At 37.0% G+C, this 26,043-nt stretch overlaps 2 protein-coding genes and 1 pseudogene across 2 annotated transcripts; 2 read left to right on the top strand and 1 right to left on the bottom strand.

Annotated features, from left to right (window-relative positions):
* The first annotated feature begins 10,420 nt into the window (after positions 1 to 10,420).
* LOC146955773 (uncharacterized) lies at positions 10,421 to 12,957 on the top strand. Its single transcript, XM_085748963.1, has 2 exons — positions 10,421 to 10,468; positions 12,325 to 12,957. The coding sequence occupies exons 1-2, from the start codon at positions 10,421 to 10,423 to the stop codon at positions 12,955 to 12,957; spliced, it is 681 nt and encodes a 226-aa protein (XP_085605089.1).
* Positions 12,958 to 16,178: 3,221 nt separating this feature from the next.
* LOC146955772 (S-adenosyl-L-methionine-dependent methyltransferases superfamily protein) lies at positions 16,179 to 20,712 on the top strand. Its single transcript, XM_085723706.1, has 6 exons — positions 16,179 to 16,406; positions 16,492 to 16,555; positions 17,219 to 17,411; positions 18,067 to 18,140; positions 19,037 to 19,192; positions 20,469 to 20,712. Exons 1-6 carry the CDS (start codon positions 16,196 to 16,198, stop codon positions 20,590 to 20,592), a joined length of 822 nt encoding a protein of 273 aa, XP_085579832.1. The 5' UTR covers positions 16,179 to 16,195; the 3' UTR covers positions 20,593 to 20,712.
* A 1,522-nt stretch (positions 20,713 to 22,234) lies between these two features.
* On the bottom strand, positions 22,235 to 24,715 carry LOC146955771 (uncharacterized; annotated as a pseudogene).
* Between the last annotated feature and the right edge of the window lie 1,328 nt (positions 24,716 to 26,043).

Genomic DNA, 26,043 nt, shown 5'->3' with positions numbered 1-26,043 from the left:
GTTAACAGGATTTGGGAGTTCAACACCATCCATGTGTGTAAGGATCAAAGCACCACCAGAGAAAGCCTTCTTGACAACATAAGGACCCTCATAGTTAGGTGTCCACTTGCCCCTTGGGTCGGGTTGCTGGCTTATCCTTCTTTTCAAAACAAGTTCGCCTTCCTTGAATTCTCGAGGTCGGACTTTCTTGTCAAAAGCATTCTTCATTTGCATTTGATACAACTGTCCATGAGCCATATCATCCATACGTTTTTCTTCAATCAAATTCAATTGATCATACCGACTTTGACACCATTCAGCCTCAGTTAATTTTGCTTCCATGATCACTCGAAGAGACGGAATCTCCACTTCCAGAGGGAGAACTGCTTCATATACCAAAGAGAAGGGAGTTGCCCCGGTTGAACTGCGCACCGTAGTACGGTAACCGTGCAAGGCAAAAGGCAACATCTCGTGCCAATCTTTGTAAGTGGTGACCATCTTCTGAACAATCTTCTTGTTATTCTTGTTAGCGGCCTCAACTGCACCATTCATCTGAGGTCTATAAGGAGAAGAGTTATGATGTTCAATCTTGAATTCTTCGCATAGAGCTTGCATCATGCTATTGTTCAGATTGGAACCATTGTCAGTAATGATCTTGTTAGGAACAGCATATCGACAGATGATGTTATTCTTGATAAACTTCACTACCACTTGCTTGGTCACATTGGCATAGGAAGCAGCTTCAACCCATTTGGTGAAGTAGTCAATTGCCACTAGAATGAAACGATGTCTGTTGGAAGCCTTTGGTTCAATTCTTCTGATCATGTCAATGCCCCACATAGAGAAGGGCCATGGGGAAGAGATAACATTGAGGGCATGTGGAGGCACATGAATCTTGTTAGCATATATTTGGCATTTGTGGCATCTCTTGGCATGTCTGTGGCAGTCACGCTCCATAGTTATCCAGTAATAGCCGGCTCTTAACAATTTTCTTGACATAGTGTGACCTGTAGCATGGGTCCCAAAGGTGCCGTCATGTACATCATGCATCAATTTCTCAGCTTCTTGTTTATCAACACATCTCAACAAGACCATGTCATAGTTCCTCTTGTATAGGATTTCTCCGTCCAGAAGGAATCTGCTAGCCCATCGTCTCAAGGTCTTTTTATCCCTGTTGGAAGCACCAGGTGGATATTCATGATTCTGCAAGAACTGTTTGATATTATAATACCAAGGTTTTCTGTCATTCACATCTTCATCAGCCTGATCTGGCATATTTTCAATAGTAAACACATGAGCGGGTCTATCAAGACGCTGCACCTTGACTACGGGCACGTCATTCCAGTGATTCACACGAAACATGGAAGACAAAGTAGCAAGAGCATCAGCCATCTGGTTTTCATCCCGAGGGATGTGGTGCAACTCAACCTTTGTGAAGTATGTCAACAGCCGTCTTGCATAGTCTCGGTAAGGGATCAGCTTCTCATGATGAGTCTCCCATTCACCCTTTATCTGATTAATAACAAGTGCGGAATCTCCATAGATGTAAAGGTGCTTAATTCTCATATCAATGGCTTCCTCAATGCCCAAGATGCATGCTTCATATTCAGCTATGTTGTTCGTGCATTCAAAAGTTATTCGAGCAGTGAAGGGAATGTGGTGCCCCTGCGGAGTTACAATGATGGCCCCAATCCCTTTACCGTAAGCATTGACAGCACCATCAAAGACTAATCCCCACTTGCTATTGGGATCTGGCCCTTCATTGACTAGTGGCTCTTCACAGTCTTTTGCTTTCAGATACATAATCTCTTCATCAGGGAAATCAAACTTAATTGGCTGGTAATCATCAAGAGGTTGACAAGCAAGATGCTCAGCAAGGATACTTCCTTTGATTGCTTTCTGAGCTTTGTACACAATATCATATTCAGGCAACAACATTTGCCACCGTGCAATCTTTCCAGTAACAGCAGGTTTTTCAAAGATGTACTTGATTGGATCCATTCGGGATATCAACCAAGTTGTATGATTCACCATGTAATGACGCAGGCGTTTGGCAGCCCAAGCTAAAGCACAACAAGTCTTTTCAAGCATTGTATACCGAGTCTCACAGTCGGTGAATTTCTTGCTCAGATAGTAGATATCATGTTCTTTCTTTCTAGTCTCGTCTTGTTGACCGAGAACACAACCCACGGAATCATCTAACACCGACAGGTACATAATCAAAGGCCTTCCTTCCACTGGTGGGACAAGGATAGGTGGCTCTAACAGGTATTCTTTAATGCTATCAAAAGCTTCCTGACATTCATCATTCCATACAACAGGCTGATTTTTTCTGAGCAATTTGAAGATTGGTCCGCAGGTAGTAGTCATGTGAGATATGAATCTTGAAATATAATTCAGGCGTCCGAGGAAACCTCTGACTTGCTTTTCAGTTTGAGGGGCCGGCATCTCTCTGATGGCTCGGACTTTATCAGGATCAACTTTAATGCCTCTTTGGCTGACAATAAAGCCTAGCAACTTTCCAGATCTTACACCAAATGCGCATTTGTTGGGATTCAACCGCAGCTTGTACTTTCTCAATCTTTCAAACATCTTTTTCAAATACACAACATGCTACTCTTCATCACTTGATTTCACAATCATATCATCAACATATACTTCAATCTCTTTGTGAATCATATCATGAAACAGAGTAGTCATACCTCTTTGATAGGTAGCACCAGCATTTATCAAGCCGAACGGCATCACTTTATAACAGAACGTTCCCCATGGGGTGATGAAGGACGTCTTTTCTCTATCTTCAGGTGACATCCGTATTTGGTTATAGCCAGAGAAACCATCCATAAAAGAGAACACTTTGGATTGGGCAGTACTGTCAACAAGCACATTAATATGAGGCAATGGGAAGTTATCTTTCGGACTGGCTTTATTCAGATCTCTGTAATCAACACACATTCGAACTTTCCCATCTTTCTTTGGTACTGGTACAATGTTGGCAATCCACTCAGGATATTCAGCTGTCATGAGGAAACCCGCATCAATCTGCTTTTGTACCTCAGCCTTGATCTTAAGAGCCATGTCTGAACAAGACTGTCTCAATTTCTGTTTGACAGGAGGACATTCAGGTCTTGTCGGTATCCGATGTTCCACAATCTTGGGATCTAGAGCCGGCATATCTTCATAGGACCATGCAAAGACATCTGGATAATCATGGAGAAGCTGAGTAATCTTCTTTTTCACTTCTGGCTCGAGTGCAGCACCAATCTTGATCTCTCGCTTATTCTCTTAAGTACCCAGGTTGACAAGCTCAATTTCTTCCTGGTGAGGCTGAATGGCTCTTCTTTCTTGCTCGAGCAATCGAGTGATCTCATATGGTATCTCTTCATTATCATCCTCATCTTCAGCTTCGTATACAGGGAATTCAAAATTTGGAGGAACCATAGGGTCATTGCGTTCAACGGGTTTATTATGGTTCAATCTGCATAATATGATTGGGATGATTTTAGAAAAATGTTTTCATGCAGATTTTTGAAATTAATAAGAAAATACAAATGTTTTGGTTTTTTCTGGCATTACCATTATTTCCAAGAAAAAGGCACTAAAAAGTATAAAAAACAAAGAGTCGTGAGAAAGACGACAACTTTTATTGATAACGGCAATGCCGAAACAAACATGCCCTTACAATGATATCACTTTCGCCTCGGGCAGAGCGAAAGGATTGTTATTTTGAAAACAAAGAAAAAACATGAGCAACAAGACACATTACATGGAAGCATGCATGACTAAAGGAATATCAATGGCCTCCCAATTTTTCATAGTGCCTCCTGGTACAACAAACGTAGGCACATAACTACTTTCAGCAGCATCTTCAGCAATAGTATTGATAAACCCAGCACTATAGAAAGTTCCTGTCGAAATGCCTGAGGTAGGGGAGAACCCAAGGCCCTCCTTATGCTTGTTTTCCAAAATCTGTATCACTTTGCCCCAGCCAACAGCTTGCCCTTCTTGGACAGCTTTCTGGGCATCTTTCAATGAAGCCATACTAGCACTAGTTCTCCGGGGTTCTGCCCCTTCGACAGTCAAGCCTTGGAATGACGTCCCTTCAGCGGACCCTACTTCAACACAAGAGAAAGATGACACTTGGCTAACCAGATATGCTTCTTCACCATGTACAGTGACAAGCTTACCATTCCTCACAAACTTGAGCTTTTGATGTAGAGTAGAAGTTACGGCCCCGGCGTCGTGAATCCACGGTCTTCCGAGGAGGCAACTGTAAGAAGCATTGATGTCCATGACCTGGAAAGTAATCTGAAATGTCTCAGGACCAATGGTAATTGGTAGGTCTACCTCCCCAAGAACATCCTTGCGAGATCCGTCGAAAGCCTTAACCAAATAGCTACTTCCTCTTAGGGAAATTCCATGATGACTTAACTGTCTCAGTGTAGATTCAGGCATTACATTCAAGGATGATCCAGTTTCCACCAGCACATTGGATATCATGTCAGACTTACAGTGCACCGAGATATGCAAAGCTAAGTTGTGGTGCTTCCCTACTTCGGGGAGCTCATCGTCACCAAACCTCAATTTATTGCAAGCAGTAATGTTACCCACTATTCCATTGAACTGATCCACAGAGACTTCATGATCAACATAGGCCTGTTCCAGTACCTTCATTAACACTTTCTTGTGAGCTTCTGAGCTCAAGAGCAGAGACAAGATGGATATCTTTGACGGAGTTTGCAGCAGCTGGTCAACAATCTTATAATCGCTCTTTTTGATAAGCCTCAGAATTTCGTCCAGATTAGACTCTTCAATAGACTGGCCTGATGAGCTGGCATTCTTGTCAATAGGAGGAGCAACTGGTGGAGTTATGGTGGCAACAGGTGTAACCACCTTCTTTTGGAACACAGGTGGACGGACTCTTCCGCTTCTCAGAGTTGTAACTTCACAAGCAACATTATCAACCGTAGTTGGGGATACTAGAGGCACTTCCACTCCATTCTCAATCATGGTTGCATCATACTTGTAAGGGATTGCCTTTGTAGAGACATAAGATACCGGACCAGACAACCTGATCACTAAAGGTTCAACATTCCTTGGCTGTGGTACACCCGTAGCAGGAGAATCATGAAACACTGGCACAATCACACAAACATCACTGGCAATCAAGTGTTTATCATCCATTAGGCTCTGTATATCATCTTGCACCACACAACAACCCATAGGATTTTGAAGACATTCTGAACAACAAGCATGATCGTGATTAAACAAAGAAGCCTGGCAAAGTTTGACATGTAGTGGCACTAAAGGAGTAGCAACATTACGGACATCTAAAGTGAGATCTTCTCGAGGAACACGAACTCTTTCGAAAGTCTCGATCATGTTAACGGCAGCATGATTTGGAAGTGGATTGTCAAGAACGTGAGGAACATTATTTTCGAAAGTCAAACGTCCTCGGTCTATCAGGTCCTTTACAACATACTTCAGAGCATAACAACCTTCGACATCGTGGCCTTGAGCACCCTGATGGAATTCACATGTGAGATCTTGTCAGAACCTGGGAGGCAATGGTGTAGGCGGAGGCTTGCCTGGTCTGGTGACGCAATGGCCTTTAGCAAGTAGAGTTGGGAGCAGATCAGCATACCGCATTGGTATTGGTGGGAAGTAAGTCTTGGGCCAAGGACCCTGTTGTTGCTGCTGTGGCTGTTGAGCAGGAGGCTGCTGTTGTACTTGCTGAGCAATGGAATTAACGGGCACTGGTGGTTGACCCGGTGGCAGAGGATATTTTTGGTAGAATGGTGGGAAGAAAGGATGTTGTTGCATATATTGGTAGGGTAGAGGTAACTGAGTAGCAGCTGTAGACTGGTTACCAAATACCATCCCTACTTCGGATTCTTTCTTCTTATGGTGGCCATTACCATACTTCTTAGGTGCACTAGCTGAAGATTCCCCCTTTTCAAGAACAATAATACCTTCTCTGACGGCCTCCTCTAGACGAGCCCCTATAGTAACCATGTCGGAGAAATTATTCGGAGCCGAGACTATCATTCTTTCGACATATTCCTTCTTCAAAGTTTTTAGGAATGTCTGTGTCAGTTCTTCCTCATCAAGCCGAGGAGAAACACGGGCAGCTGCCCCTCTCCATCTCTGAGCATATTCACGGAAGGTTTCATCTGACTTCTGAGACAAAGACTTAAGAGAATCCCTATTCTGCTTCAAGCGAGTGTTAAACTCATAGTGATTTTCAAAAGCAGCAGCAAGTTCCTCAAAAGTGTGAATGTTGCATTTGCTCAAACCAGTGTACCAGTCCGCCGCATCTTCCATCAAGCTATCCTGGAAGCAGTGGATCATCAGCGCATCATTATCTGCGTAGTTGGCCATCTTTCGGACGTACCGAATGACATGGCTGTGTGGACAAGAAGTTCCATTGTATTTGTCAAAATCTGGCACTTTGAACTTCTTAGGAACGTCAAATCGGGATACCATCACGAGCCTTAGCAGAAACACCGTTCCCGCGGCTAGCTTTGACCTCACGGAGCTCTCCAGCTAACTCCCTTAAATGTTTTCTCATAGCCTCCATTATAGGGTCTTGTCCATGCGGAGTGTCAACATCGATTACCTGTTGCACAGTGTGTACAATAGGATCGGTAACAACAGTAGTCACTTGAGGCATAGAGGTAGATGTAGAAGCGAAAGTTGTCACAGGAATCTGTCCTTGATTGCCAATACCAGAGATACCGGCCGCAGTATTAGGAGCATAGAAAGCTGAGAGTCCATAAGGGCGTCCATTGGGCATAACAAACCGAGCATCAGACATCACAGTAGACAGTGGGATAGATGGAATCATTTCAGTAGAAGTTGGAACAGATGTGGCTGGTTATTCCTGTGCAGCCATCATAGTGGACATAGCGTCTTGAGCCTTAGCCAAGTCTTCTTTCATAGCAGCCAATTCGGCACGGAGCTGAGCATTTTCTTCTTCAAAGTTAGCCATTTTTCTTCTCTTGTACAATCTTGTTTGATGAACTCTATCTGGTTGGTAAACTTTACGAGCACGAGCCACTTTTCAGACTGCAGCAGAAGAAACCAGAAGGCAATGAGCACGAGAGAAGTCTTTTGTGACCAATGAATGCGTGTGATGCATGAGATGTGTTAATGCATATGCAAAAAGACTCTTTTTTTATGTTATCGAAGGGTTTTAGACAAATTAGAAATTTGTAAACATTACTAAACAACTGAAACATCAAAACCTGACAAAACAATCAAACATCACAGAGTCTTACAAGATAATTCCCTTTGAAATACTAAGCCAAGGGATAGACTTCGAAATGTAAAACATCAATAACAACTGGAAATAACAGTAGGAAACAGAAATCCTCAAGCATAGGAAGTGGAAGCATCATCCTCAGACTCAGACCCAGACTCATAGCTGCAGTATCGTGCATAGAAGTTACGAGCACTCCTAGCCCTCTTGGAGTCTCTCATAAGTAACTTATCCTTTTCTTCACTTTCTTTTCGAGCTTTAGCCAGCTCTTTCTTCAATGTCAAAACCTCATGAGTCTTCTGTTCATCTTTTCCATCCAAAGTCATGATCAAGTTCTCAGCCTCATAGTATCTAGTCTTCCACTGATGCTTCTCCCGGCTCTCCATAGCTAGGTGCTCCTGATACATCTCCTGAGTAGGTGGGAGTAGAGGCAAAGGCATGGTTGGAATAGATGCAGACACATATCTCATGGCGGGGTAAGGCATACCAATCTTCTCAGCTTGGTTTATCACCCACTGTGTATAGGCCTCATGAGCAACACCGGACCTCACACCCATATGCTTCACCTCTTTCTTCCTAAGTTTAGACCAAGCCTCTATGAAATCTTCTCTTATTCCTGTGGGAGCATTAGAGTAATGGAAGAAGTAAGGAGATGTAGCAAGATTGGTGGGCTTTTCTTTCATCGGGAAACCAAATTGTCGCAAGGTGAGCTCCGGGTTATAGTTGATTCCACCACGGGTACCAAGAAGAGGTACATTAGGAAACTTCCCACCACCTAGGATAATCTCTTTGACTTTAGCAGCGGGAGTGAGCCAAACCACTTCATTAGGGGTGAGAGCCATGATCCTCTGTGAAATAGTCCAATTCTCTGGATTATCATGGAAAGACTTCGGAAGGTGCGAAATAAACCACCTATAGAGGAGAGGTACACAACAAAGAATGTATCCACGACCCTTGCCGGATCGATCGTGAATAGCATGGTATGTGTCAGCTAGCAAAGTAGGAACTGGATTCTTGGAGTGGAAGATCATAATAGCATTCATATCCACGAAGCCATCAAGATTTGGAAAGAGAATAAGCCCATAGATGAGGAGTGCAAGAATAGCCTCGAGAGTGTCCTGACAAGTGGTTTTGAGGTTGGCCTTCTCAAGTAAATACTCCAAAGTAAACCCTCGGATGTGAGCCTTAGTGACAAGATTCTTGGAGACATCGGTGGTCTTGAGATAGAGATCTTTAGCAATAACCAATGGGGTAAGAGGATTCTCAAGTCCCGCGAAGGGTACCCCCTTGGCAATAGATAGATCCATCAGACAAGAATAAGCCTCGAGTGTGGGCACCAACTAAAAGTCCGAAAAAGTGAAGCACCGATAGTCCCGATCATAGAATTGCACTAGAGTGTGCACCAATTTCTCATCCACATTAGTCTGGAGAAGAGTAAGTAAAGCCCCGTAACGATGTCGGAAACCAGTCGGATCCTCGATCTTGAGTGCCAAATCTCTCAAACTAGCCAAATCCACTTCCTTGAACTTGTAGGGCTTAGTCTTTCCCATTCCTACAATGTTTACAAATTCAATTCGTCTAAGCCCTTCGATAAATGCATGAGAAAAAAAAGTTTATGCATGTATGCATGATCATGTTCAAGTACGGAGAAAACATGATGGGTTGAAATTCAAAGTCGAGGCGTCATGGGTGGACACGGTGCCCGGTGAAACTAGGGCTTTGGATAATAGTAACCGGGTTCTAAAAAGTTCCCAAGTTGCAACCTCTCCAACGTATATCATGGTGCCACGAGACAAACACTCGCTCCACGATTATACGTAAGAAGGTCTAACTTGAGTGTAGTATCGCGTGACGGCTAAAACTCGAGACAACACTCGGTTTAGCCTCCGCACTACATCCTAGAAAATGGCCATGGATGGGTTTGGTTATCTACGGTCCATAGCGTCATAGAACAATTAGAAGTAAAGTGCCTAAACGCGACAACACGCGCCGACAACATCACCCCCAAAATGCCTCAACTATGTGGGATTGATCGGATAATCCAATACATGAGGCAACCCTCGGAATGAATTGTCGATTATATCCCTCCTAAATCCTAAGTTCACTCAGCCCGGGTGTAGGACTTTTGATATTCTCACCCCACACGTTTGCAAGAATTTAAACATTTATTCACATAAGGAAGTAAAAAGAAGCAAGTAAAAACGAAAGCGCAAGCGTGGAAATAAAGACTAGGCGTAACTCTCGAATCTCCCCAGTGAAGTCGCCAGCTGTTTTATCTTGGTTTTTCGGGTGTCAAACATTGATTACGTTTGAACCTTTTTAACCTTTGATATCTCATTTTTTCTTGGGAAGGGAAAAATAAGAAAAACCCTTGAGAATCGAGGTCCGGGAGTTGTTTTCGCTACGGGAAGGTGTTAGGCACCCATAACGACTATAGTATCCTATAGGAACCGTCTTTACTTTCTACGCGCGCACTTTATTTTTAAATGCTATTTGAGAAATGATATTTACACCTAAGAGTTTACTAAGTCAAGAATTGGAGGGAGAAGAAGATATTTGAATTTTTATTTTATTTGAATTGAAGGAATATTGTTTCTTCCTTGCCTACGTACCCTTTTAAGGGATCAAATCCATCGTAGTTCTCTTCCAAAAATGTTTTTTTTGTTTTTGTTGGTTGATTTTAAGTTTGAAAATGGGATTTTGAAGAATAGAAAGAGGCCTCAAGGGCATAAGATTGTGAAATTGTGAGGTTGAGTTAGTTATTTTGCAAAATAAAGTCTAAGTATTATTAAGATTCATTAAGATTTTATTTAAGAAAAGAAAAGGAAAATACAATGGGATTTTGATCCCAAGGTTTATTTAGAAAATGATTTGAGTGATGTTGTTCATATTTTTTGGAAAAGAGATTTTTCTAAGTTTGAAAGTTCCTAGACATACATCTAAGCATACATATCCTAAACATACATCTAAAGTATCTATGTGATGTGTGTGCATGTGTCGGTGCTTGTGTCGGTGTACATCATTAGAGTCCATTGTCCCTTTACATCATTGACCTAGATACATGCTATGGTCTTGCAGGAAATTAAAAGCATAAGGTAAAGTACAAGAATTCCTAGGTATTACATTCTAATTTTTGCATGAACTTTAAAGTATAAAAAAGATAAAGACCAAGAATATAAGATGGAGAATGAGATGCCTGTTGTTCAATTCGGAGATTCAAAGGAGAAGGTGCAGGAAACTTCTTGAATTTATTCTCTGATCTTCTGGTGAGTATTTCTTTGTTGCTTCGAACAGATGAACACGTTCCTCTTCTTCTCTGGTTCAACTTCGAATTTGATCTTTCTTCTCCTCTGGTTCAGCTTCGAATTCGATCTTTCTTCTTCTTCTCTTCTCACCAAATCCTTCGTGATCACGTTGGGTTCGTCATCGTTGGTGATGAATCTACGTTTGAATTGCGAAGGTAAAACTCGATGATGATGATTCTTCTGGAAACTTTCGAGAGTTTTTTTTGTGAATTCGAACTGGTTTTGCATAATAATTGTTGAATTCGATTCTCTTGTGATGAAATTGGTGTGGATTTGTAGTGGATTGATGTGGATTTGTGTTTGTTACAGTGGTTGAGATTCTGTTACGGTGGTTTTAGCGGTGGAGGAAGTTTGTTAGGGTTTGCGTGTTCATGAGGTTCATGAGTTTGTTCTTGCTGTTTTGAGGCTTTTGATTCACCTCTGGTGGAGAGAGAGTGAAGGAACGTGTTTGTGGTGATTTGGCAAAAAATGAATGGTGATCTCTGACTTGTACAGTGAGGTGGCCTTTTATAGGCTGACACATGGTCTTCTGGACCAATTGTGGGCTGACACATGGATTGGACACTGGACTTGACTTTGGACTGATCTGCAATTTGTTAGAAAACAAGGACTAGACTGCAAAGGACTAAAAATGAAATAATAGAAGGAAACAGACCCAAAAAAATAAAATAAAAACTAACAAGAGGACTAAAATAAAAATAATAGGAAAAAATAGGGACTAAAATGCAAATTGAAAAAATCTTTGACAGAAAAATAAAATGGAAGGAAAGGACCTAAGTGCAATTTCTAGAAATTTTAAGACTAAAATGAAAAATTAAAAAATAAAATTGAATTAAAATTTGGTAAATGGAAAATAACGTAAAGTGAAACGATTAAAAATAATAAAACGGACTAAAATGAACCAATTACTTAAATGAGGTACTTTAAAGTAACCTCTCTCTGTCAAAATTTTGTGTGAAATGACCAAAATGCCCCTAGGGACTAAAATGACTCAAAATGACTCAAATGCAATTTTAAAATGGTTTTTTGTTAGGGAACTAAAGTAAGAGTTTATACAAGCAAACTAAAAGACTCAGAGACAATTTTTAAAGATTAAAAGAAATCTTAACACAGGAAATGACTAAAATGCCCCTAGGGGCTAAACTGACTTAAAATGACTTCAAATGCAATTTTTGAAATGGATTTTGATATGAGATTGAAACATGGACTTATACAAACCAATTGAAAAGACCCAACAATTTTCAAGGACTAAAATGAGTTTGAATGCAGGAAATGACTAAAATACCCTTTTCCATGAATTTTTAAACAATATTGAAATAAAATGCAGAGAAAGATGCAATTGATTAGAGACAAATTCAAATGACTTGAAATGCAAGAAAAAGTTTTGGATGACTTGAAATGCAAGAAAACATGGACAAATACACAGTTGAAAAGATTTGTAAAGTTAAGTTGAGAGATAAAGCAGAGTAAAATGTCAGTGTAAACAATAGCAAATTGGCAATTCTTCAAGAATAATAGACATATATCAAAGATGAAAGAAAATTTTGAACAAGTATTTTTAGGTCCAAAATTAGGGTATAACAAGTACTAGATCAATTATTTGCTTGATACGTCCCAATTTTTTTTTCAAGTCCATAAACCTCAGTATCTGAAGTGGTAGGAGTTAGTCTGATATTAAAATATATGCGTTTAAAAAAATTGAAATCAAGAAAAAAATGTTCGATAACAAAGCAAGTTGATCAGTTAATTTAATAAGAACTTCATGGTGTGACTTTGCAGGTTGACAGAATTGACAGGTGGCTATGGACTTTAGAAACATCTCATGTCTTTTCCGTCCGTAGTGCATATAACTTGCTTACTTTTCAACCATCGACTGTTTCTCGGGTGGCGGTGTCTTCTCCTTGGAATAAAGATATCCCGTTGAAAGTCGTTCTGTTTGCTTGGCGACTGTTTCGCGATTGGTTACCAACAAAGGACAACCTTCTTCGTCGTGGAGTGATTCATAATAATGACCGTTTGTGTGTTACCGGCTATGGGGCTGAGGAGAACTTGGATAATTTGTTTTTACATTGTAACATTTTTGGATCGATTTGGTCTTATATATACAGGTGGATGGGTATTTCATCGGTAATCCCACTCTTTGTAGGGGATCATTTCAATCAGTTCACTGTTGATGGTGGTGCTTCAAAGGTTCGTCGTTCAATTTTACAGGTTCTTTGGTATGCCACTACGTGGGAAATATGGAAAGAAAGAAATAACAGGTTGTTCAATGGCAAAGAGTGCCATATCCTGCAGGTGGTTGATAAAATTAAGTCACTGTCGTTCATGTGGTTGAAGGTGAAGTTTCCATCTCTTCCCTTTAACTATCATGGTTGGTGGCTTAGTCCCTTCACCATGTTGGGTATTGGTTAATAGTTATTGGCTTTCTTAAGTTGATGTTTTGCTTCCCTTGTAAATAATTGTTTTTTGTGACTCTGGTGTCTTTCTCTAGCATACCTTGTGCTAGGGAGGACCTTTTGATGTGGTAATATAATTCATTTTAGCCTCTTCAAAAAAAAAATTTAATAAGAAATATACGTTAATAATCAATTTTCTTGGTACCACCCAACCAATTCAATTTCAATGAATGAATTTTCAAAGTCAATCCAATCATTATGAAAATTCTAATTGGATGAAATCTTTTGAAAGTCTTTCATTTGTTTATCATTATAGATTATAGACAATACTATCTATATTATTTATGGAATTCGAACCTGAACTTTGTTTACTATTCAGTTTTTCTATCTCATTTTTTATTTCCTCGGCATATATAGGATATATACTTCGCCTATATTTTTTTTTACCTATTTTTCTTTTCGTGGGCGAATTCTGCCCATTTTTTCATCTAGGATTTACATATACAACATATACCATTGTGAAGGTCAAGAGTAAATTCATTTTAATGCCATTTAATGTCGTTACAGAGTTCCTGCATTATAATGTGATTTAAGGCTCTCAAAATATATGTATTTTTATGGCATTGACTTGTATTTTTCCTCCCCGTTTTAAATTTTAGGCTTAATAGCAGTTTTAGCCCCCTAACTTTCCCAAAGTTGCAATTTTGGCCCCCTAAAAAAAACTACAAAACCGCCCCCTAAGTTTTGCACTTGTGGCAGTTTTGGCCCCCAATGCCAATTTTGACTCGGTCTACGCTGACATCGCACCCTAAGTGAAGTGCCACGTGTTATTTTTTTTTTTTGGCCTTGCGGGACAAAACTGCTACAGTTGTAAAACTTAGGAGGCGGTTTTGTAGTTTTTTTTCTTATGAGGCCAAAACCGCAACTTCGTGAAAGTTAGGGGGCGAAAACTACTGTTAACCCTAAATTTTAATAACAGTTTGATTTTTGTATTGATTTTTTAGGATTGATCATACGAAAGATATATTAAATCCAAATCTAAACTAATAATTATTCTAGCCAAAAATATCTCAACAAATAATTTTCATTAAAGCAACCTCAAAAAAGAAACCCTAACCTCATTATTTATAACTAGGCTTGAATCCGCATGAAAAAAAGTGCACAACAAGGTATGAGGGAGAGAGGCGTGACAAAAGGCTCTACTTTCCCGTACATGATTCATAACTAAATGTCATTAAGACAGAAGATACTCAAGAAGTTAATGCAATGGCGGACTAAAAGATATAATGACACATCTTATGAGCAAATGTACAATGATTGACCATTTAACTTTCCCATAGAAGTCATTCTCATGACTTCATCCTAGAATTGAGTAAACCATCAAATTTGTCCCTATCTTTGTACCAAAATTTCAATTTGGTCTCTGAGTCTATTAACAACACAAAATGACCCTTGTTTTGTCAAATATTTCTCCGTTAGTATATCATTTACAAAGACAAGGACCATTTTGAGAAACATTTGACAAAAATAGGAATCATTTTGAGTTATTAATATAGTCATAGACCAATTTGAGAATTTGATCAATTTGGGGTAAATACAGACTTTGGTCCCTTAACTTATTTTTGCATTTCATTTTGGTCCCTTAACTTTAAACTGTCTCAATTTGGTCCCATAAATCTTCTGCCGTTTACCAGTTTAGTCCTTTCCGTTTGTTTTTTAATGTTATATATTTTTGATATTGTTTCAACCATTCGATTGCAGGTCCATTGTACACCATACTGAACCAACAACATCTAATTTTTTTCCCAAGCTTCATCTTCTTCCTTCCACCACTTCTCCATACAATATACCAGGAACAAAAATAAAAAAATTCAACATTTAACCAAAAATAATACCCAGATTCAACACAACAAATAAAATATATTGCAGAATCATTAAAAAAAGAATATCATAGAAATCTTCAACTTCATATCATCTTCACCAACATTCATTAAAAAAAATCCAGAAAAAATGAACAACTCATAATCAATTAAACAACATCACCAACAACAATATCATAGAAATCTTCATCTCTTCTTCCTTTCAAAAAACACTACAATGACCCACATATACAAAATTGCACACAATTTCACAACACACGAATTTTAAAAAATTTCAAAGATCTTCAAATTCTTCTTATCTTTTCTTTCGAATTCTTTCTCATTCTTCTATTCATTTTGTTGAATTTCCAAAAAATCCCTTACAAATCAGAAACAAAAGGACAAGGAACCGAAAAACCAGAGTTAACAGCAATAGCAACACCAGCTAAAGCACCAAAATCTGCAGCACCCAACCTGCCACCACACACCAAACAGACCCACAGCAGCAGAAGCACACCACACCTAAAACCAACCCACTAACAACACGAAAACAGAACCAGCAGCAGCACAAAAAAAGGCACTCAGCCAGATCACCCACCAAGACAAAAGCGGGGTTTAATTAGAGTTGTTGTTGGTTTATGGGTTTACCTGACATTAGTTTAGAGAAGAGAGTGTTGAGAGGTTTTTTTGGTTTATTGGATTTGAGAATTTTTGCGTTGGATATTTTGGGGTAAGGATGAAATGAGTCTGAAGGCGAAATTTAATTTGGGGGAATTGAAACAGTGTCGTGTGAGAAGGTTTTTGAGAAAAGAAGCCATGAAAATGGAAGAGGCTGGTGATATTGTGCTGATGGTGTAATCAATGAAAAAAAGATGATGTTGAAGGAGGGTTTAATTTATGTTGTTTGTTTTTCTGACATGAAGAAATCACTGATGCTGTTGTTGGAATGGAAGATGAATAGAGATGAGTTAGTTTTATTTGGGGATGAAAAAGAACATAGGGAAGAAGATGGAGGAAAAAATTAAGTGTTTGTGGTTTATTATAAGCTACAATAGACTCTTCCATGATCCAACGGTCTCCATTTAAAACAAAGATCAAACAGTTAAAAATGAAAGATTTAATAAGGTTTATGGTGGATCACCAATAAAGTTGATTCACCTAAGACATTTAAAGTTAAAAACAAACGGAAAAGACCAAAATGGTAAACGGAAGAAGATTTATGGGACTAAATTGAGACAGTTTAAAGTTAAGGGACCAAAATGAAACGCAAAAATAAGTTAAGGGACCAAAGTCTGTATTTACCCATGAATTTGATGGTTTACTTCTTAGAATTTTCCTTTACTCACTTATAAAAAAAAAAAAAAATCAATTCTATTGATTCTAATTCAAACAGTGATGTTATCGTTTCGCTTTCGTTTGTGTTGTTTTACACATTACAGAAGACTCCTCTTCCTTCTTCCTTCTCCAACCAACATCTCCAGAAATCAATGTTGCTTCTCTGTGAAACCCATTAAACAAAATAATGGCTTCTTTTGTGTACCCAGTAATAATAATAACCTTCAATCTTCTTCTTCTTCTTTCTCCAAAGACGATTCTCCCTTTTCAGGTACCCATTTACATCCTTATAGTCTTTGCATCATAAAAATCTTGTCTTTGCAACAATAACATATACCCTTTTTTCATGTTTTCAGGATTAGAGAATGTTTTTGTGAGCTTCCTCTTTGGAAAGAAAAGGGCAACAGATGTTGCTCATATGTATGTATACTTTACTTGATGCATCTTAGGATTATAATTGATTTTTAACGAATTGAGTTTGTAAAATTAAAACCCTCATTTGAATAAGGTTTTGCTATGTTGTTGTTTTCATTTGTTTTTGTCAGTAGGCTAGTGGCTAGAAATTCACCCTTAGGTGAATAAGTGGGAAATCCGGGGTTCGAACCCCGGCCCCTGCATATAGAATGCGATGTCCCTACCAACTTGAGCTATGCTCACGCAGACTGATATGTTGACATTTTATGAGAATGTTACTAGAATATTACACTGTATGTTTAATTTTTATGTGAGAATTATACTTGAAATAGCTTACATGCTGCACTAGTATCACAGAATAATGAGCAGTTTAATTTTTACGAAGTCCTAATCGTTTGTGGCAAATTCTCTTTGCTTTATCTTTAGAGGGTTCCTTTTATGTATACATTTTCAGCTTCATTGATTCTATAATAGTTTGGTTTGAGTTAAACGTGAACATTTTCCACATTTGTTGCAGAAGTCTATTGGGCAATGGGCATGCTTGCTTTTCATAAACTCTGTGACATACATTGTGTTACTTATATGAGTTATTATTCTCATATTTATCTATATACATTGTGATGATAATGCTTTAAACTTGATATGAGTTATTGTTTTTGTTCCTACCAGGGTATGGAAACATGTTGTCCAGAAAGGAGATACAGTCATTGATGCGACATGTGGCAACGGTTTTGACACCTTAGCATTGCGCAATTTGGTTGCTGATGAGTCACATAATGGTTATGTGTACGCATTGGACATTCAGAAAGATGCTTTAGATAAGACTTCACTGTTACTGGAAGAATCGCTTAGTTCCAATGAGGTGAGGACTACTGAGGAGTGAAGGTTTCAACTTTCAATTGGTGTAGAGTGTGAGTCTGTTCTGTTCAGAAAAAAAAAAAAAAAAAAAAAACGTTTTCACAAAGATTTCACTTTGTTTTTACTTTATAAATATGTTTTAAAAAAGGGCAACCCGGTGCACTGAAGCTCCCGCATATGCAGGGTCCGGGAAGGAGTCCCACCATTTGGTGTATTGTACGCAGCCTTACCCTGTTTTTTACACAAGAGGCTGTTTCCAGGACTTGAACCCGTGACCTTTCGGTCACATAACAACAACTTTACCAGTTGCGCCAAGGTTACCCCTCACTTTATAAATATGTTTTATTCTCATCATTTTCTGTACACAAATTTGAAAATAGAAAATAAAGTTAAAATAAGATGACATTTTTGACAGAAAATATCACCGCAAACCGGACAAGCCGTTGTATATTGATATTTTCAGCATGATATTATCTCTATATTTCGTAACAATTTACAAATATATTCAGTTAACATTCCATCCTGCTATAAATGATCAAACTGAATTTTATTTTACTATTTCGTAGTGTATAATATTTCAGTATTGAATTCTAGAACTAGGTTTGAGCCTTTTAATGATCATTCTGTTAAATTGACAATAATTTCAAAAATAAATGCAGAAACAACATGTCAAGCTCTTCAATATTTGCCATAGTAAAATGGAGGAAGTTGTTCAAAGCAATGCCTACGTTAGGTACTCAATTTTCCTTAACTTGCATCATCTCTCTGTTCTTATTGTGTTTAGATGCTAATAATTGAAAACAACTGATGTACATTATTTAACTATACTCACTAATATATTTTACGCTCTTCGTTGAATCAATTTTCTTGAACAAAAAGCTATGATTTCAGCCTCAATTCCAATTTTGTTTCACTTGCGTGCATTGTGCCAAGTGTAATTGAATATGTGTAAATAGTCACATGGGCATGGTCGGGCTTTAGTGGATGATTGTGGATTTCAGTTGTTGAACCAACATTTGATTTATTCCATTTGGAACGCTATGTCAAGCAATGGTCTTCAACAATGTAAAACTTTCAGAAGTTTCTTTGTAAATATTTGAATTTGAGAAGCCTCCATGGACCAAACTCTTTTAAATTTTACTAAAACCTTAGCTATACAGTTTTTATCAATAACTAATATGGATCTCACTCCATCAGGTGTTTTCTCATAAAAAAAAACTCAATTAATGTATTGTTGTTGCTTTTGGTATTCCAAGCCTCACCATTGAAGAAAAGATGAATAATTATAGCAGATACAATGATTTTCATTCACTAGTAAAAGTCTCAACGAATAAAATGAAAGTAAAAGGTAGTTTTAAAACAAACTGTTAAATGTGTGTTTTGATTTATATACGAGTATTGAAGCTGAAAACTAGTGATGTTGAATGTTGATTCCATAGCCTGAGCTATTATATAATTAATTGTTACGTTCAACGTGAAGCGTGTTAGCTGTGCTTGTAACCATGGTAAAATTATTTTCTTTATGTATTATTGGTATAAAAACACATGTCACAGTTAGTATTCAAGCATTTCTTGAAACTTTAAGGCTGTGAACTGAGCTCTATCTTAATATGCTGCATATACATGTAGGCTTGTTGCCTTCAACTTAGGTTATCTTCCGGGAGGTAACAAAGAAATAATAACAAGATCAGAAACAACATTACTGGCATTAGAAGCTGCAAAGAGAATTCTAATACCAGGAGGGCTTATTAGCATAGTGGTTTATGTCGGGCACCCTGGTGGACGGTAATATTTCTTATTCTTTTTTTTTCTTTTTTTTTTTTTGGGGTGAACAAAGTTTGTTATTCTCTAATTTATCAAAATGTACATCTTTGTATTGCCAAACATCCTGATTTTCTATGTTTGAAGTAATTTAAGCTCTGTTTTGTATATAGGTTATCTGTGTTTGTTTGTGCATGACTATTATATTTTCAAGTTTTTGTGAACTCGTTAGTTTTAATATTGTTATTGAGTATAATAAGGGGCGACCCTCCTTAAGCAATAATGTTTTGATTATTGTTTGATCAGTTTCATGCACTGTATACCAAGTTTGATACTTTATGTGCCTTCACATAGCAAAAAAGCCCCAAATATTTAACTTTCAACCTAATCTGTTAACACACTAGTGAAGTTGTTGTCATGTGACTGGAAGGTCACGGGTTCAAGTCCTCCTGGAAACAGCCTCTTGTGTAAAAAACAGGGTAAGGCTGCGTACAATACCCCAAATGGTGGGACCCCTTCCTGGACCCTGCGTATGCGGGAGCTTTAGTGCACCGGGATTGCCCTTTTTAGTCTGTTACACACTGGTAATTGTTTTGTTTCATTAGTTTGGTAAGTTGTTGCTTTTGATATTTTAATGGCTAGTAAATACAATAGATTGGCCGTGGGAGCAATATATTTAGTCCCTGTTTTGGTAAACAGCCTAATTAAACACATATCATATAGCTGTATAAGTTTTTATGCTTAAGTTATTTCTATAACAAAAGATAAAACTAAGTGAAACTGTTTTCACATAAACTATAAGTTATTTTCATATGCTATTCTGTAGTGTTATAGAGAGCTTATGGACATTTCATAAGTTGTTTCCATAAGCTCTCTCAAACCATCTCGCTAGTGCTTATGCATGTAGATAAGCTCAAATAAGTCAATCCAAATTGGCTCTTGGCGTGTTTATAGTATCCATTGCAAAATGGCTGATTGGAGCCATCATGTTTAAACAACGGGGTTTGCTTTAATCAATTGAAAGTCTAGAATATGTCAAGTCTTGGATTTGGAACATCGGTAAAAAATCAATAAATATGACACGTGTAAGGCAAACTATACAATTGTTAAAATGTATCTCTCACTACAGAAGAGGCAAATCAGATTTGGTAAATGCCAATGCAATGATACGAGTATCTTAAAATGGAGGAATTTCCTATTGTTAATTGATTTTAAATAACTCATTTTTGGCTTCAATTAACATGCTTGGTTCAGTTAAATTTGCTACACATCCAATAATAATGCTTTTAAATCTGTCCAGGGAAGAGTTGGAGGTTGTTGAAACTTTTGCTGCTAGATTGTCTGTTGAGAATTGGATCTGCTGCAAGCTACAAATGCTAAATCGGCCATGTGCTCCGATACCAATTTTCTTATTCCGAAGATAATGTAAATACCTGCTATATGATTTCTTGATTGCAAGAATATTAACGATCCTTGTCCTTATTTAACAATACTAGTAAGTTTTATTCTTGTCGAATTCGTTTAAGGAAAGTGATTCTTACACCTCTCTTTATTCTCTCTACATTTTTTTTTTTTGATTTTATATTCTCTCTACATTTTAAGTGTTGTGTGGAGTCGTTTTCTCATCCTTGTTGAAGTCGTAATGGCATTTGTATTATAACTTGGTTAAATGAGATGATGTGTGTAGAAATAGGGAGGAGGAGGGTTTTGAGATAAAAAAATCTAAAAGCTTTTAATATTTGGAAAATAGATTGAGATTTAGAATGGAAAAGAACAGCTTGTGGCATTCCTGTTAATTCAAAAGTTCGGAGATCCTGATGGTAAATGTGTTTTCAGGGTCCCAAAATGTCTCCATGGTGGAGGGATTTGGGACGGGTTGATCTTGGTATTGGAGGATGTTCTGAAATTTAGTTTTTAAAAAATCTGAAACAGTCGGGAATGGAAATTACGAGTCATTTTTGAAAGATGGATGGGCGGGAGATGAACCTTTAATGGAACAGTTGTGTCTATAGTTTACAACAACACCAAGCCTTGTGCCACTTAGTGGAGATGACTACATGGATCAAACATCGTCATAATGTTCTATCATATATCATATCCCTATGCGACTGATGATTGTTCACACCATTTTTGGTTCAATTGATCATGAGTTAGTTCACTAGTTGATCTTGGATTAATTGATATACATTCATACGATATTGGTTGACAAGATTTTAATTTACATGATCTTGTGTTGGATTTTTTTTTCAATTTCATTTCAGTTGAGTTATATAGATACAACAAATTTGATTTAGCTGATCTTACTTCAGCTTATTGTCAAATAATCCATGTTTGGCTCCATATTTGTCATATAATCTTCAATTACCTTTTTTTTGTGGTCGTCGGGATTCAAACCCTGGACCTTGCATATATTATGCATTGTTCATACCAACTGAGCTAAGCTCACGAGGACAATCTTCAATTACCTAACTACTCGGTAACTATTTGATCAAAACTAGTTTTTTTTTATTTGCTATCAATGGATTATTTTTGGGTGTTCATGTGATACACATGTTTCTTTATTTATATATTCTTAACTGAAAACATTTAGGTTTTTTTTAAAGGAAAATGTTCAACATTAACTAATAATTTGTATTTGAAAATTTTTAACTAATAATTTGCAACCTTGGTAGACAACTCCAACATGTTCTTCAAAGAAATATTTTCATGTGACGAGGCATCATCAAATTCAACAAAGACTTTCTAATCTTCAAGCACGAGCAAATGGGAATTGTCACAAATATGCTTCATGGTGTGATAATAAGCTGATTTTACCCCAAAATAAATTGCATCCATGCTCAATCTCCAAATCACGATATTAAATATTACCCCAAAATAAGTTGATTCATCAATTAATTAGTGCAAATCGTCCTTTGTTGATTGTTGAGACACTTGGTCAATTATATTTTTTTCACAACATTTTGGTTTTTCACTTTTGAATATGGATTTCAAGCCTCAAATATATTTATTCAAATCATTTCGTCCTTAATCAGGACTCATGTTTGGGGGACTGTGGACAGCCATAATTCAGGATAGGGACAAAGAGCTTAGGATAAGGAGGCCGCCCAAACCCGCGAAGGTTGCCCTTTTGCCCTTATCCCCAACATCTGCCAAAACAGCTAAGTCAGAGACTCCAGGTGAAATATTCGAGTAAAGATAAGTCATATGCAGGGCCGTTCCTAGAGTTTTACGGGCCTTAGGCATAATATGAAAATAGGGCCTTTACATAATACATCATAATTTTTATTTTTGTGTTTTTTTATTTCGCTTTTCACAACCAAATTAGACAGCATCTGAAAATAAATTAAATACTCTATATACACCAAAAAAAATAAAATATCGTAGAAATAGAGAAAAATAGCACATGCGAAGTAGATTGAAATTTTAGAACCCTATTTTCAACTAAAATAGAATTTGCTTTGTTATGAAAATTATCCCAATTTCTTGGATAATAAATATCGTCGATATTTTTAATATTAGTGAAACACATTATTAGGAACAAAGGACCCAAAAAAATATCACCAATTTCTTTGATAATAAATTTTCGAGCATAACAACCAAATATTTTTATAGGAGGGTGTATATAGAAATTTTTGTGCTGCATGGGATATATATAGCAAATCTCACTAAAAGGGCCAAAAACATTAACGGATTTCAGCCCATTCGTATATCCTGTCAAAGATTGGGCCTTTTCGGAGAATTCTGCTATATATACCCTCCAAAATCAAAATATTTTTATATACACCCCCACATTAAAAAAAAATTTGGACCCTACCGGCAAGGGCCCTAGGCCATCGCACTCGCGGCCTATGCCCTAGGGCCGGCCCTGGTCATATGCACCCCCATACTATAGGAAGTGAATGGATAAGGCAGCTAAGGTTGTTACGAGAAAAGGGGCCATAAAGGGCTATAAACAAAACCCTTGAGATCAGCTCCAAAGTATGACCTAACCATAAAGGCTATAAATAAAGGGGGCTTCTATGGTGAAGTTGCTTTTGTGACTTTTTTGGAAAAGTCGCTTATGTGGCCTAATAGGAAAGTGCCACGTGGATGTCTTTTTAAATCGGTTAATTGGAAAAGCGATTTTAAAAAGCTTTTGTTTTTGGAAAAAAGGATATTTTTAATTTCTTTTTTATTTGTTTTCATTCTTCTTATCCCTTAGGATTGTGTTCCTGGCTCTGATACCAGATTTTCGGCAGAATTGCCAGCGGAATTTTCTCGAACTTCTTTTAGTAGTTGTTCGATTTTATAGCAACCTTGAAAAGGTTGTAAAAGAACTTCTGCTCTTTTCTTTTGTTTTTCTGTGAGATTTTCTTGTATTTCTTCTACCAAATCTTCAATTAAATCTATATGAGATTTCATTAAAGTTAGAGCTTTATGCATTATTTGTTTGAATGTTATTAGATCATAATACCATTCTATATCACTTACTAAATGCTGTAATCTAGTTTTAAAAAGTATTAATTCTGTTTTAATAGTTAAACCAGGCATTATATAAAAATTTATAGTTTTTGATTTATATTATTAACCTGTATTGATAAAGTTTTTATAGAATCATGTAGCTTTTTAAGCTCACTTTCTTCTTTAATTTCGAAATCCTTTCTAGGAGGTTCGAAAGAAATATTATTTGAGGATGAGGCATCATTTTCAAATATAGTTCGAGAGCTTAATGATTTGCTAAAATCTTTTCGTTCTCTGTTTGGTGATGTTATTTGAAGGCTTTGGCTTCTAAATAATGGTTTTTCTGTTTCTTCAAACATATTTTTTTTCTGCTTCTATCAAAGAAAAGCTATTTCTTGCGAAATTTTTAATTATTGGTGTTTCTAAAGTAATTAATGGTGTAAACAACTCATCAATGTGAATTGTATCTTTTCCTAAGAATTCTATGCTATGGTGTGAATTACTCAAAGCATAATTAATTCTATAATAGATTGTAAAGGGATGATTACCTTCTTTCATGAGTTTTGAGTTTTTCAGTTTATAATGAAAAACTATAGATTTATTCAGATCCATATCTTTTAGGGATAATCCTATTTGTAAATTTATGTCAAATTTTATTTTTCCGTATTTTAAATTACATTTTCCTTTTGCAATTATTGCCTGTTCTTTATCTAGAATCCTAGAGTCTTCTAGGGCTATTTCTAAAGGTGAATCAATACCTTTCATGAAGGTACTTTTAATTAGAATTTGAATTGTTGATATATGAATATATCCAATCTTTTTTCTTTCGTTTTCAGAAAAATTTTCAAGTCTTCTATCGATTTGTTTCTTATCTATAGTTGATATAACTATATTTCCATTAGTTGTTTCAATTGGAATTGCTTCCTCTCCTACCATTATTCCAAATTTTAGAATATTTTTTCTTGAAAGAAATTCTTTAAGTTTACTAAACTTTCTTTTAAAATTTTCTTCAGCAGTTAAAGATAAATCTGCTTCTTCTATTTTATTATCTATTATGCTATCAGCATAATAACTAGATGTTCCTTCAAAATATGAAACTTCAGACATGTTTTATAATAATTCATAATAAATTCATACCTGATTTTTTCTTCAGAAATATGGTTTAGTTTGCTTCAGCAATTTGATTTCTTCAGCAGTTTTTTCTGCTTGTGTTGAGTTTATCCTAACTCAAGGCGAATTCCTCCAGAGTATTACCTCAAGAATTCTCAGCTATAGTGTTTTACCACTATAGGACCACTAGTTTTTTGAAAGAAAACTAAGAGGCAAAGTTTATATCAAACTGATATTACTTAATCTCAAAACATGGTGATTACAAATGAGCTTCAAGGCTCTTATTTATAGGAAGAGAAACTCACAAGTTGGCAATCATAGTTGGCACAACGTCTCTTTCCTTTACAGCACACGAAAAAGAAATGACAAGACAAAAAGAAAAAGAAACGTAGAAAAATATGTTACATAATTGCCTTAGAGATAAGGCTTATCTCTAAATGGGTCTCATGCCCACTAACTTTCTACATTTTCTTCGTTGTTTGGTGATATGTCATTGTCATACAACGATTCTTTGTCGGCCACGTTATTCATGTTCTTTGCGCACCACTTGCATTGGTGTCCTTTGTATTTTTGAAAGTGTCGGCAGCACTCTTGTTGAATTGGGTCGGGTAGACGGCTCAAGTCTGCTTCAAGCCCACTAAAGTTTTCTTCGAACTTTAGGATTTGTTGAAGGTGTTCTTCTCTAGCTTGTTTTCTCGAGTCACTATAGACTAGAAAACTTTCTTTTGCAATGATCACCCTGAAGTTAGGTAATTTTGATCCAAATCTGACGAGAGTGTCATAGAATTTTTCCATTTGATGCAGAAAACATTCTGGCCTTGGATCTACATCTCTATCATTATTTGTTGGATATGAATGATTTGAAATGCCAATCTTGATTAAGTGTCTGGCTTTAATAACTTCATCATCTTCAAACCATGGATAGGTTGAAGTAAAAGATAAAAAGAACTCTTTACCTTTTGCAAAATTATTGTTGAATTTATAAGCGATATCGCCTATATCTTTTGGAAGAAGTTTTAATTCATAGATCTTTTTCCCTGCATCTTTTTGAAGATATATTGTTTTAATCATTCCACAATCATAGAATGATCTGACTAATTCCTTGCTTATGCCTGGAACTGTTACAGCTTTGACTTCTATCCCATTGTTGCTAGGATAAAAACATTCTGCTTTTAATTCTTCTGAATAATGGGTTAACCATCTCCAGTTTTTGTAGTAGTCTCCAATGGTGACTTCTTTAACAAATTGTCTTTCTCCATAGATAATCCTATCTATAGACACTTTCTTTTTGGTCTCCATTCTTGATGGTTGGACTATGTTGCTGG

The sequence above is a fragment of the Medicago sativa genome, chromosome 1 (genome assembly GCF_051527215.1).
Source record: "Medicago sativa cultivar Bolivia chromosome 1, Bolivia_mono, whole genome shotgun sequence".
Lineage (NCBI taxonomy): Eukaryota > Viridiplantae > Streptophyta > Magnoliopsida > Fabales > Fabaceae > Medicago > Medicago sativa.
This window is presented reverse-complemented; position numbering and strand designations above follow the sequence as displayed.